This window comes from Pogonomyrmex barbatus, unplaced genomic scaffold (assembly GCF_055798465.1).
Source record: "Pogonomyrmex barbatus isolate J1 unplaced genomic scaffold, ASM5579846v1 scaffold23, whole genome shotgun sequence".
Taxonomy (NCBI): Eukaryota; Metazoa; Arthropoda; class Insecta; order Hymenoptera; family Formicidae; genus Pogonomyrmex; species Pogonomyrmex barbatus.
Window position 1 is genome coordinate 755,579 of NW_028297120.1, and position 13,427 is coordinate 769,005.

At 38.8% G+C, this 13,427-nt stretch overlaps 1 protein-coding gene and 1 long non-coding RNA gene across 6 annotated transcripts in view; one reads left to right on the top strand and one right to left on the bottom strand.

Annotated features, from left to right (window-relative positions):
* mtd (TLD domain-containing protein mustard) overlaps positions 1-13,427 on the bottom strand; it is a 147,895-nt gene that overhangs the window by 116,477 nt on the left and 17,991 nt on the right. For 2 of the 5 annotated variants that reach the window (XM_089078476.1, XM_089078474.1), the window contains exon 2: positions 1,614-2,552. The exons of 2 other annotated variants lie outside the window; for them this stretch is intronic. In XM_089078476.1, coding sequence (XP_088934602.1) covers positions 1,614-1,759 — 146 coding nt within the window. In that variant the 5' untranslated portion in view covers positions 1,760-2,552. The remainder of the gene's footprint in view (positions 1-1,613; positions 2,553-13,427) is intronic. One more of the 5 variants, XM_089078475.1, reaches the window with a different exon arrangement.
* Positions 7,319-8,298, top strand: LOC148936329 (uncharacterized). Its single transcript, XR_016139601.1, has 2 exons — positions 7,319-7,530; positions 7,843-8,298. It is a non-coding gene; the product is annotated as an uncharacterized LOC148936329 (long non-coding RNA).

Sequence of the window (13,427 nt, forward strand, 5' to 3'; positions counted from 1 at the left end):
ACATGCGCGAGTCCGACGATAAAACAAGCAAGCATGAGTCTGAAGAACTGGAGCGCTGGATAATTTATGGTGTCGGACTTGGCGAAGCCTGGCCCAACGGCAAAAGAGAGGGGTCAGGGTCGTGTAAAGGAACAAGTTGGCGGGTTCGTCGGCCATTATATAGGTGATGGCAATTTAATAACTTTCCCTCTCATTTTGTATGCCGAAAAAAAAAGAGAAAAAAAAAGGAAAAAAAATCAGATCGCGAGAGATTGAATAACGAGTTGCGCGGGTCGGATAATCGCCAGGCCCGGCGGATAAATCATTAAATCTGAGGCCACGTCGTCACAATATTTACTCGTCGGAAAGGAGTTTGAAAAGTTTCCATTCCACCTGACAAATCTCAGCGACGGGTATCATATAAATTTTCAAATTCAAAAATAAAGATAAAAATAAAGATAAAAAAAAAAAATCACCCATACGCATCGTCCTTGACATAATTCTAAATAAAATCTCTTATTGCCGCGTAAAATATTTTTCAACGCGAAGCGTCACTGGATACTAGCGGTATTTTTTTAAAAAAATACCGGTATGATAATGGTATTATAAAAGCGGATAATTATCAAAGTACCTATGACCGCCATCTGCTGGATACACCTTCTACTATACAGTGTCCGGCTTATCCGGTCTTATGGTAATGGCGGTTTCACACCGCTCATTTATTAAAATGATCGATAATCCTTACTTTATAATGTAACACGCGCCATACACCGAGCCAGGCGCGACGATCCGTCTTGGAGAACGTATCGATAAAATAAATTTCCGGCGTATAAAAAAAAAATGCACGCCGAGTTCATGAAATCTTCCTGCAATATTAATCGCATTTCCGACGCAACATTGCGTGAATAATCGCATGAATAAAACGCGTGTACATTAATAAATAATTACGATATGGCTCGCGCGAACGGTGCAACGCTGTACTGCAAGAATTGTATATTAAATATATCAAATGCTTCGAGCAAAATGTTTCCGTTAAATGAGAAACATGAAACCTATTCAAATAGAGAAGTGCGCAGAAGTTTTAATCAAGCATATCAGCAGTGTCCGCAAACGAGATCTCTTATTCTCCAGAGCCACTTTGCTCTCTTCAGAAAACCATGTCATATAAATCCACAAAACTTACGAACAAAAGAAGAAAAAAAAAAAAAAAAAAAAACAATTCAAGCTGAAAAAGATAAATCGATGTAATTTCTAAAAACTTTAGTACATTCTGCGTGTGTATAATAAAATCATGCTTATATACAAAAATAATTTCTTACCTTCGGTTCTCGCGATTATGAAATAAAAAATTATATTATTAAAACACTTTTTATTTTTTGATCGTGCCTTAGTATTTACAATTCTTGCGTAATTCTTCATAGCGAAGCTCATTTGTAACGATGTAACACCAGTAGTGTTTATCAACGTTCCAAGGCGAATCTCTTAAGAACGAGGAAATAAGAAATTATAGCCGGCGAACGAGGTAAAAAGTAAAATATACAGAATGCAAAGTGGCGAGGTCGTGTACGATAAAAATGAGCTGGCAGCTTTCTGCATTTCCGTAAATCACACGTCGGTGATGTACTACTACTTACTGCCATGCGAATCCGCCGGTGATGCCTTCCCGCAGCCGATCCTTGAGGCTCCGTTGCCTGGAAGGGATGCCGTCTTCCGGTTTAATGGGCGGCGGCCCACCCCCTCCGCCGCCGGCACCGCTGCCGCCACCGGAGAACAATGCCATTTCCTTCCTCGTTTCCCCTCGATAACCGTCGACACCGTCAAATCGATTATTCACCCTCGCGATCACAACTCTCCTCGCGATCTTCCCGCGATCTCTCACCCTCACGTCGCAACTCTTCACATCGCGCGTCGGACGTGCATGTCGGACGCGCCGGTATTTCGGGCGGCTGCTCGAGACGTTCGTCCCACTCAAACTCGGAGGATATTTTAAGACGCCTTTCCTTGTCGGAAGAGGAAGAGGAGGTCGGTCCGATTCACGATCGAATTTCCCCCCTCGATCGAAGCCCCTTTCTCTCCGGCGAGTACGCGCGCGAAAAACATTCGCCGGCGGAGGTGATCGGTTATCGCGCGTCGCACCAGGCGTCAGACGCAAGCACCAATTCGCCGATCCGCGATGATCGCGGAGAATCGATCGGGATTTCACTGACGGCGCTCCTCGTCGCCAACGACGACGACGACGACGACGACGACGACGACGACGACGACGACGACAACAGGCGTATCAGTTGCACGAACAGACACGAACGAGCCGCGAACGAATCGCGGCCAAGCGACATCTGATGATGACCGTTGGCAACGACGTCACTCACCTCTTATATCTCCCTCCGCGTCTCACCTCTGACATGGTGCCAATTGTCGCAAACTCCCGGCACACCACGGGACTACAGGAACGATCAAATTCGGTTAGCTCGTCGACGAGCGCGGACGTGACAAGTCACGAAAAGTCACTTCGCCTCGCTCCGACGGAGCCGCGGTGGATTTTCGATTGTTCTCGAAATTAATAACAAAGAAAACTGAAAGCAATAACGCAAATCTGCATGTCTTTCTTCATTTCAGCGAAAGAAATAAATCTTTTGAATTTTTTTTTAAACTTTAAGCATATTTAACAGCAACGATGGTTTATGATAACGGATTATTGCACAAGTATTTACCTCCGAGTCTCCTAAATGAGCTACAAGAATATTAAAAATGCTGAAAATATTATTAATTTTAAGCACGGTATTTAAACTGTCACTATAGTATCGATTGGAAAATTTGATTTGATAACATCTTATAAATTTAATCCGTTTTTCATAATTAATTTTCGAGCATCATTTTATTAATTATCCTATCGATAAATTATAATTTAATTGGAATATAAGTAACTCATTTAAGAGTATAAATATCTTGTTTAAATTAGAAAAAATCTTTCTTATAGGTCTTATAAAAGATTTGAGAATTTAATCTTCACTCCTCTCTCTCTCTCTCTCTCTTTCTCTCGTGTAAAATTTAGTGTCTTATTCTTATGAAATAAAAAAACTATTTTATATTAGAGAGAAAATCTTTATTCCTAGTAGCTGAGAAAGAATTTATATTATAATTTCAGATAAAATTTATCGAGCAATCTTTTCCGTTCATGATTACAGTGACGTAATCTTTATAGAAACTGGTGTACCTCCTTCTTTAATAATTCATAATTAATCACTAGAATAACATTTTTAATCAAGAACTGAATCGTAAGAAAGACACATACGTAATGATAATTGAGATCAGTCTGTTGAGAAAAACGGAGTAACGTAGAATATTGTCGAATGACATCGAAATATGTGATACCGGCATCACATAACATATTCACGTCTCTCTGTTCTAATCTTTCTAAACGTTCTAATCTTTACGTTATCTCGCGCCGACGACACGGCTACGCAGACACGAGAACTGCGCGTTCATCAAAATAAAGAAACGTGATCGAGAAGGGCATTAATAAAGCGCCGCTGAAAAGCAGGTGTAGCAGTGTTGTTATAAAACGTGCTTTTCGCTCCAACGATCCCGATATTATCGATCGAATCGCGCGCCGTTCTACATCTCAAAAAAAAAAAAAATACTTTCAAAACGGCAATTAAATGATCGTGTGCTTTGTGCTGTTATTTGCATATAAATACGCGTTTTGTAAATTTCAAAGGAGTTAGGTGGCCTTTGTAGGTGCGATCCATCGTTCATCGTTAAAACGCGATACTTTTTGTCGAATCACCGTGGAAGGTACACGGACGATCGAAAGTTGAGGGAAGAAACGGACGGTGAAAGAGTAATCCGCGGGGGAAACTGTCAGGGGGGAGGGGGGGGAAAAAAAAGAAATACCGTTAGAAATACCGGGAGGAATTGATCGCTGAAGATGGATCGAACACCCCCGATAGACGAAATGACATCGCAGACGTTCACAGATAATCAATCAACCGATCCTCTCGGAGAGACAGCTCCACTCGCAGAATAACATAACGATCTACGGATCTATTCTTACGGCCACGATATAAGGCTTTTGAGGGGAAAAAAATGAATCGAGTTCACCGATAGATAATTTAGATTATCACAACTTAAAGTTGCTCAATGTGACATACGGATTAATTTTCTCTCTCGTCATTGCAACTCGTAATTGCAATCGTAGGCTTGATTATTTCTGTTCCAAACAAACGCTCCTAACGTGGAAAAACGAGAAGGCTTTTAATGCATCGACGTGTATACATGATCATTTAGGTTTTAAAGGCAGGACGATCAAATCGAACATAACAACCACCGGTTAAACTTTATTACGTCGAACTGCGCGCATAGTCAAGGCCGCGACGATGATAACAGCCGATCTTAATTATATGGAAATCGAGCACAGTCTTATTGCCCAGTTGACGTATAATGATTTCCTTCGGGGCAGCCGCGATTATTATTTAAGTAGAACAGAATGAACGAGGTTAAATAAAACATACGTATATATAATAATATTTGAATAAAATATTTATCAAAATACAATATTAATTCTGCTGTAAGAAAATGTTTGTCGCAGAAATCGCTGTAACACATCATGATTTTAATAGCGTCGTAATTTTATTACAATTCCTTTATATTTGTGTAAAAATAAGTAAGAATTATCATTTTAAATGATAGCGCGATCTTTGATGTCCATGTATTGAGGTCTTGTTCGATTGCACTTTGCTACTTTGAAAAATTTATGATTTATATACGGTAGCACGTTAAAAATTAAGAAGGCAGATAGTCCGAAGGCCAATGATCAAAGTAAATGGCGCGGTGCCTTTTGAAAAAACGTTAATCTCCACGTGCGATGACAATCCGCTGATGTATAAAGAAAATTTGTCAAGCACGCTCGAATGAATCAGAAACGAAAAGTTTCAAAGTAGCTATCTGCTTTCAGGATCACCGTACGTTTGTCTACCTACCCTATATCAGAGGTACCTACGTCAGCGTTTCGAGAGCCGCTTCAATGGCCTTGTAACATATACAAAGGGCGACCTATAAAATCCGCAGACACAGTTTGCGGCCGACATTACAGCTCGAAAAACCCGGCTGCAGGTTGAGTTAAATGTGGCGACGAATTTTCCGGTGCGGAAATTCGTTCCGTCGTTGCCGATACGACGGCACGGTGTGGCCGGGGGCTTTTGTATCTCGCTCAAGGGCGTTCATCAAGGTTAAGGTCACAATCAAGGTCGTGCCAGTAGCAGCCGTTAATCCCGGTCCTCGTTCCTCCGCGGTGAACACGGCCTACGCCTCTCCATGTCGAAAGCCTCCCAGTATTGATCTCTCCCTTTCACCCACCAAACCTCGACCAATCCCAGCTGGCAGCAGCACGGTAACCAACACGCTCCGCCACGTTTTCCGAAGAAACCAACCTGCCGCCGGTGTCCCTACTACTTACCCGAGCATCCGAAAAATTTCCGTGATAACTGATACTAAAGCCGTGATTTAAGCCGCCGTGCTTCTCTCCTCCGTGCGTATACTTTCGGACGTACTGTCGTCGACCTTCGTCAAAATCGCGTGACGATCATCGTCGGGGGTCTCACTCTCAATCTACGATCGGTTTAGGCACTGGCCCGTTCAACTGTTTACTACCTTTTTACTATCGTCCGTTCATCTAATTATTTATTTAGCAGCTCGACGACAAAGTGGAAAAGTAGGATCATTATCACAACTATTATTCTAGAAATGTCAGTTAATTGGATCCTTCAGGGTTAGCTGATACGATAGTAACTAAGGCAGAAGTACGATAACGTAATATTTTTATTTATATGTAAAAATTACGTCAAAATATATTTAATTTTTCTAACAAGTAATAAAAAGATCTTAAATAGTTTATGGATATTTAACATCTTTTTATTACTTGTTATTTCTGCATAAAAAAATTAAAAATATCCATGAAACTCAAAACATTAATAAATGTATATATATATATATATATATATATATATATATATATATATCATGATTTTTCTGAATTATTACTAAAATAAAATCAGATTTGCGTACGTATTCAAAATCCGATATGTTATCAGAATATTATATTTTACGTTTAAACGCGTGACGAAAAATACGAAATTATCTGATATCACGTAAAACACGACCTTGACACATCTGAGGTAACGAAAGCGGGTCATTCTCACGCATTCCCTTGGAACTCCTACACTTACAAATTGGCCCACCAAGATGTTCTAGGTATATCGCGCGATTGTTTCGGAAAGTAGGCCATACTTGGCCTACTGCAATAGTAAGGACACTGCACCTGCGCGTCGCAGCATCGCGTAGGTGCCTGTGCTCACTGTGCTTTGGCAGCAAAATTTTAACCGATCAAATTTTATGAAATTTTTATGAGTCAATTTCCTAACGAAAACATTAATGTTCGTCTTTAAAATTTGCTCCCTCCCTCGTCGACGAGGAAACTTTCGCTATCACTTTTACCTTTTAAACGAATAATAATAATAAAAGAAAACTCCTTACTTAAATTAAACCGCTATTTATCAATTACAGCGTTGCTGATTACCATTTCTAATCGATAACAAAAACATTTACCTCGCATGATGTTCCCAAGTGTTTTACGCTTACTGCAAAAAAGTTCAAATAGAAATTCCTGAATTTGTACAAGCGCTACAGTTTTAACATCGTCAAAAGCATGATAAACAAAACTGTACAGATCAGAGTTCGCTTTACAAATAAATCTCGTTAACTCTTTGCTGATGTTATTAAAATATTATATAGTTTTCTAATGGATTAATACGCGATCACTCAAAGCTTTTTGCGCGGATACATAGTGTAAATAATATTTAAATGTTTTTTTTATATATATATATATATATATATAGGGAACAGAGAACAAAAACTGTATATTTTGCAAATCTGTTAAATCTGTATCCGAGTTTTTTGAACCCCGTAAAAAAAAAAAAAAAAAAAAAAAACATACATTTCAATTGTACAGCTATATATTCATAAACTCAAAAATAAATTGAAATACGCGATATATGCATTTGTGTTATTAGTACCGTATTGCATACTAAATTTTTCGCAAATATGCTTGTATGGAATTATAAAAAACAGCTGCTACAACAATTAAAAAGGAAACGATGTCTGCCTTCGTTCCATCGTGCAATTTTTCCTTTTTTTTTTTTTTTCCCCCATTGCCGCTATATTATGTAATTTTATGCAATCTTCTCCCTCTCTGTTTCGAACTCATCCTATTGTGTATGGCACGCCGAAGCGCGCAACAGAATTGAGCAGACTTCGCCACGACAGTGTAGATAAGAACTTTCCATAGCCGTCACGTAACTGTATCCTGGTGGCCCTATCTCGTGTCTCGGTTTCGTATCAAGCCCACACAAATATTCCATTCTGCGAGTGAATCGCACGCAAGGAGGCATCCCTACCTATGCATATAAATCCGACCTAAAATTCAGGAAATTTTGTGATTTTTGCGAATTAAGATTTCCAGGAATCCTAGATGTACAATGACCAAGATTCTCCAAGGTAAAAAAAAAAAATAAAAAAATAAAAAAAAGTTAATAAATTAATTAATTAATTAAGAACCAAAAAAAGGATGTTATTGAAGAAAGATGTTTTATTAAGCGACAAAATATTTAGAAATTTACAATAGCAACAAAACGCCTTTTAACTGAACTTTTTACTGAACACAAAATTTCAACAATAGCATAATTGCCAAAATTCAAATAAATACTGAAATTAGCTGCAAAAATCTTGAAAAAAAAAAAAAAAATTAAATTTTTTTGAAACAGTTTTAAATAAGAGGCTTCTACAATAATTCACTATTGGCCAAATTAGAGTATGACGGCAAAATCGACCATGACAATCTGGGAGCGGTATGGGATAACCCATATGGAAGAGAACCGAGCGTTGGAAGTACCGAGCTTGCCAAGCTTTCGTCAAAATCGAAATGCCAGTTGCCTCGCCCTGGAGGCCGATACGTGAGCCGAATCTCTCGCACGAAATATCAGAGAGGGAAATAAACGTTTATCGAGGGCGCGAGGGAAACAATAAAAACAACTTGGCAGCTTCCCGAGAGGCCGAGGTGTTCAGCAAACATGTTAACAGCAGAGGCTCTCAAACACTCCCCCAACGTTCAATTTTGTGTCTTTTCAACCACGGCCAATTACATATGTGTACCGCATGTATTACAGTGATGACGTGAGCAAATGTATATCGACAATGTATATTGCACATTATATTGTGCGGAAAAGTTTTATCGTGTTTGTCAAATAAAGAAATGAAAAAACAAAATTTCAGCAAAATCGAAACGGAATTGTTGCCACGAGTTTTAGCGTACTCTTTTTTTTTTTTTTTTTTCCATCTACTAGGGAAACTTTGCAATCCGCTTTTCAAAAAAAGCCTTCCATTTTCTATCTTTATTTTAACGCAAAAAAAAAAAACCGAAATGGAAAAAACGGCAAACTCGTTCTGCGCGAGTCTAATACTAATAGCAATGATACGCATATATACAAAATACACAAATATATGTAAAAAAATATTTCTCGTTTAAGTCTGTGTGCTGTTACGTATTATATATTAAAAGTCGCCGCACGCGCCGCGAGGTGTGAGAAAAAGGAAAATCGAAGAACGTCCGATTTTATCGGAAGGATGCGAGCTCCGCGAGTCTAAATGCAGATAAAGATGATGACGAAAAGAGAGGTGGGTCGTGTAAGAAGCTAAATGACACGGCCGCCACAGCATTAACCTCCTTCGCGGGAGGACCCCCCGATCCGTTTCCTTCATCTCGCGTCCGCAACAATGGCGAGCGTGCCCCGCCAATGCGTTATCCGGCACGGCGCAATGTTTCGCAGCCACGTAGCGCATATTGAATTACAATGAATCCTCTTACGGCGCGGCGCAAGGCTCTCAAGGTTGCACCGCGACCTTTGCCATTATCAACAACGAGTCGTGAAAAAGTAAGCCCTCTCCGTGCAGCTCGGCGCGAAGAGTCCTCGGAATCGCGGGAGGATCTCTCTTTCTCTCTCTCTCTCCCTCTCTGCCCGCCTTATTCCGGCTCGGTGGAAACGCGAAATATTCGCGAGATGTGGCGCGGCTGAATTTTACCCGCCACCCCGAATGCCACCAAGACGCGACATCTTACAATACCTGAGTAGAAATATCGATGCGAACATCTGATAAATATAAAAATCTACACCGCTACGCTACGCCGCAATTTGTTATTATGATATATCTCCCCTATATTGCCGTAATATAGCATTTTTTAGTGCATTACTGTTAAATTTATTGTTTGTCACGTTTACCCCGTTGCCATTAGCGTTCATTCAATTGTGAATTATATAATTCGAGCAATATATAGTATGTATGTATATACAAGTGAGATTCAATGCGTCGTGAGAAGTTTACCTTGGAGCGTGTACACAGAGATCGGACTTATCATTCGCGATTAAAACTTGGCGCATAATTCGTCCCGTGTTGTTATTGGCGTAAATTGGCCTTTTATTGGCCGTTTCGTTTCTTATCCCCGAGTGTTTTGTATCTCGCGTCGCATCATTCGCGAGAGCGAAACAATCGGAAATGAGGCGCCGCCTCCTCGTCGCGCATTCGTCGGACTTCTAGCGAAATATGCAACGAACGTTCCTCCTGCAGCTGCACCTGCCTGCAACGCGGACGACGAAGGCTCATATGTAAATGCCCCTCGTTATTATACGAGAGACGATGTCGCGACAATATAAAAATGACGCGGCTGCATCCGTAAAGTCCTTCCTACCTAGGCGCTGAGCGCAATAAACAAAGGGGAAAAGAGAAAAGGATAAGGGTAGATAAAGCATTTTTCGGGGGGAAAAAAACAGCGTGCCAAATCGCGGATTACTGTTTTGTCACTGTTGCATTATTAACATCAACGTAAAATGCAGGTGTGTGGGGAAAAAAAAATAGCGCAAAATCAAAACCCGTGCATCATCCCTTTTTCCGTTGCAGAAAATATGCGACAACGGAAAAGGAGTTAAAAATGAAAGTTCGACGAAAATTCTTTTATGCATAATAAATATATTCAAATAGATTATAAGATGAATGAGACTTCAAGTCGGGAAAAGCTATACAATCCACGATATTAGCTTTTTTAAAAAAATATATAAATATATAAATAAAAAATAACGTGTAATTTATGCTATCTACTCCACTTTACATCGTGTAGAATTCTTATGTTTAGATTTAGGATTCTTATGTTATTCTTATTATTCTTAAATTGGATTTGATAGAATGGTATTTTGTTTCTATTTTTCTTCATAAATTTATTGCACTTTCACTCTCGAAAATATGTGTATATAACGTGTAAATGTATGTAAATGCCTATAGTACGTTAAATTTAGATTCGCCTCGGGTTTATTAAATTCAAATGATTGTATGAATTAATCATCCTAGTAAGAAGCGACATTAATTCTTAAATAAATTATCATTACTCTATCTGTTCAAATTTTTCCCTATTACCATTTAATCAATGACATTTAGAAATTTAATTTTTTTCTCCTTCCTCCGTGCTGCATATATATTTTACAATACAGCGAGAAAATATCAATTTAATGGAGATTAATAATGAATAGAAAATGTAGATGGATTAACGTAAAGCTGGTATTTGTATTTCTATTATCAAACTATGCTTATGTAAACCGTACATGTGTAAGATATGATGTTCGTGGAAGTAAAACATCATTTTTATTGATTTTACGTCGCCATTACGCTTGACAACTCATTTTTCATCAACCAAAATCAAAAACATTAATCCAGATCGCCGCGATGCAACATGCTGTAATATCGACGCGCTGTGGTCGATAAGAAGAAAAAAAAAAAAAGATAGTGGATGCGAGCAAAGTGGGGCGTGTTAATGAATTTCCTTATCAAATCAGAGCAGTATCGTGCCGACGAGTTGCTATTATTATCTCTCCTATCGATCAATACGATGTATAGCCATAGTGCCACGACGACTTGCAAATAACACCAACCAAAACAGCCATGCACAGGAACTTCACCCGCGGACATTCATTTATACCGAGGCTCGTTTTGGTAGGGGGGGGGGGAAAAAAAAAAAAAAAATCCGAGAGACCGAGAAGATACGCGTTTCGTTCGTGGAACGTTCGCGTTTTTAATTGGTATCGAAAAGGGGAAAACAACGAGATAAAGCGCCGTATATATTCGCGCTGCGCATCTCGCGCTAAATGCGGCTGTCAGTTTTTCACTCTGACACTGAATATACATTTTTCACTAGATAGATAAATCTCAGAGTACAACATACACTCGGTGAAAAAAAAAGCTGCAAATTCGAAAGTTACAATTTGTCTCGAAAACATTCCCTTACGAAGCGTATTGTTTTGAAGTATCCGCAGTATCCATTCTTTTCATATATTCGATACTGTGTGAAAGTAGATGTTACCCTTCGATCAGATGTATCTTTTCTTCATTTATTAATTTGCGCAATATAAATTACATTTTTTACGCAACGTGTAAATTAAATTTTTTCTCAAATTACAATTACACTCTTCAATTTTCATAACACATCCAATGCGAAATCGTTCGCGATATGTAAAAATAAAGTAAATTGGTATCGTTCAAAAAAACTTTTGACGCGATCGCAGAAGTAAATTCAGATCTGTGTGTTACTTCTGGCAAATTCCGCCGAGTAGTATGTCACTTAGTATCATCTGGACGTATTAATCATCCGAGCGAGTCGACTTCATTAGTCGCGATAATTTCACAAACGACCGCGCCTACGCCAATTTCCACAGCCGGTGTTTTTCTCATCCGGCAGAGAATCCCATTAGAAGACACGCGATGTGAAGACCACGAGACAGATGGAACGGCACATCGCAAAAATTATAAAGGCGTCAATCAAAAACTGACTAAACAATCCTTTTATTAATAAATCCGTATAAATTTATTTTGCATATTGTAAAATCAATCGCGTAAAAATAATTTGATTGCTGAATATTTCATTATTTGTTCCACGAATTTCTCCGTTTTCGAAGTCACAATGTTACTATTTTTTCCAATTTTTTTTTTTTTTTTTTTTTTTTTTTTTTCATAATGACGATCTCTCGCCGACAAATTTCACTGATTGGACATCAAAATAAACGCGTTAATTCTCGACTTTCGGATATCAGCCAGCCAAGCTATCTCCGTATTGTAGTCCAATTTAACAAATTTAATTAGTTCGATTGAAATGGCTCTTGTTATCGAAGAACACAAAGTGATGCGAACAAAAGGCGCAACAAGAAAAACGCTTTGCCCCGTTGCTAATGAAATATTTTGTAACTTAGTATGGATATATTTTACTATTTTGTCGAAAACAACATGCAGATTAAAATGTATTTAATATATAATAATATTATCCGCACGTATGTATGTATGTATGTATGTATTACATAATAAAATCCTCGTTTACGAGAAAAGTGCGCGCAATTTCGTGAATTTCTGCAAATACACTCGATCTTTTATAGTCAAAACTTATTAAAAGAATAATATATTCTATCTACAGTATCTAAAGATGATTTGTTGCCCTTCCAATTAATGTTGGATTTATCATTTCACTTCCTCGAGATTACAATACCAACTTTGCGCGAAAACATATCTGTGTCTGGATGGATTTGAATTAGGAAATTGCTAAATAACGCAATTTCGAAAATTATGTATAATTTTCAAGCTTGCATTACGTAGAGATTTACGACGTAAATCGTAATTGGGACTTAAAGGAAAAGAATTGAAATCATAATTACGCACTAAAATTATAATTACGAAGCATTAATTCAGCAAACGATATCGCATTGGTGGAAAACCTAAACCCACCTGTCCAAAGTCCACGAGAAATAATAACATAATTTTGACAGTCGTTTTAATTTTCAATTTTAATTTCCTTTATTAAAAGTCTGTGGAAAAGCGGAAGGAAATTAAAAGAATATTTTTTATCCGTGTACTTTAAAACATATAATCTGTGCGAGAGGAAAAAAAAAGTGAAAGCACGCCTCGAGTCGATATCGTCGCGCGACACGTCGATGCGACGCAACGTTTTAATTCGACGTTAAAGCAAAGCAATCCGGATGATCTCCGGCGGGGGTGAAGGTTATTATCCTTCGCTGGCAGAATTCCAACGGTCGAGTGCATTCGAGGGGAGCGCTTCCCCGACGTACTTAACCCTCGGTAGATTGAAAAGCGATAAAGCTCATCCACCCCTTTCGCCACTCGTCGCGACGACGCGCGCCTCAATGAATCCTGTTATTCGATCTCGAGGAGATCGACTCGTTCCTTTATCTCGGCCAGTCTCAATAAAGTCTTCCCGCGTGATCTTATCGCGTCGCGTCTTGTCGTTAAAAGAGGATGAGACAGAGAGAGAGAGAGAGAGAGAGAGAGAGAGAGAGAGAGAGAAAGAGAGA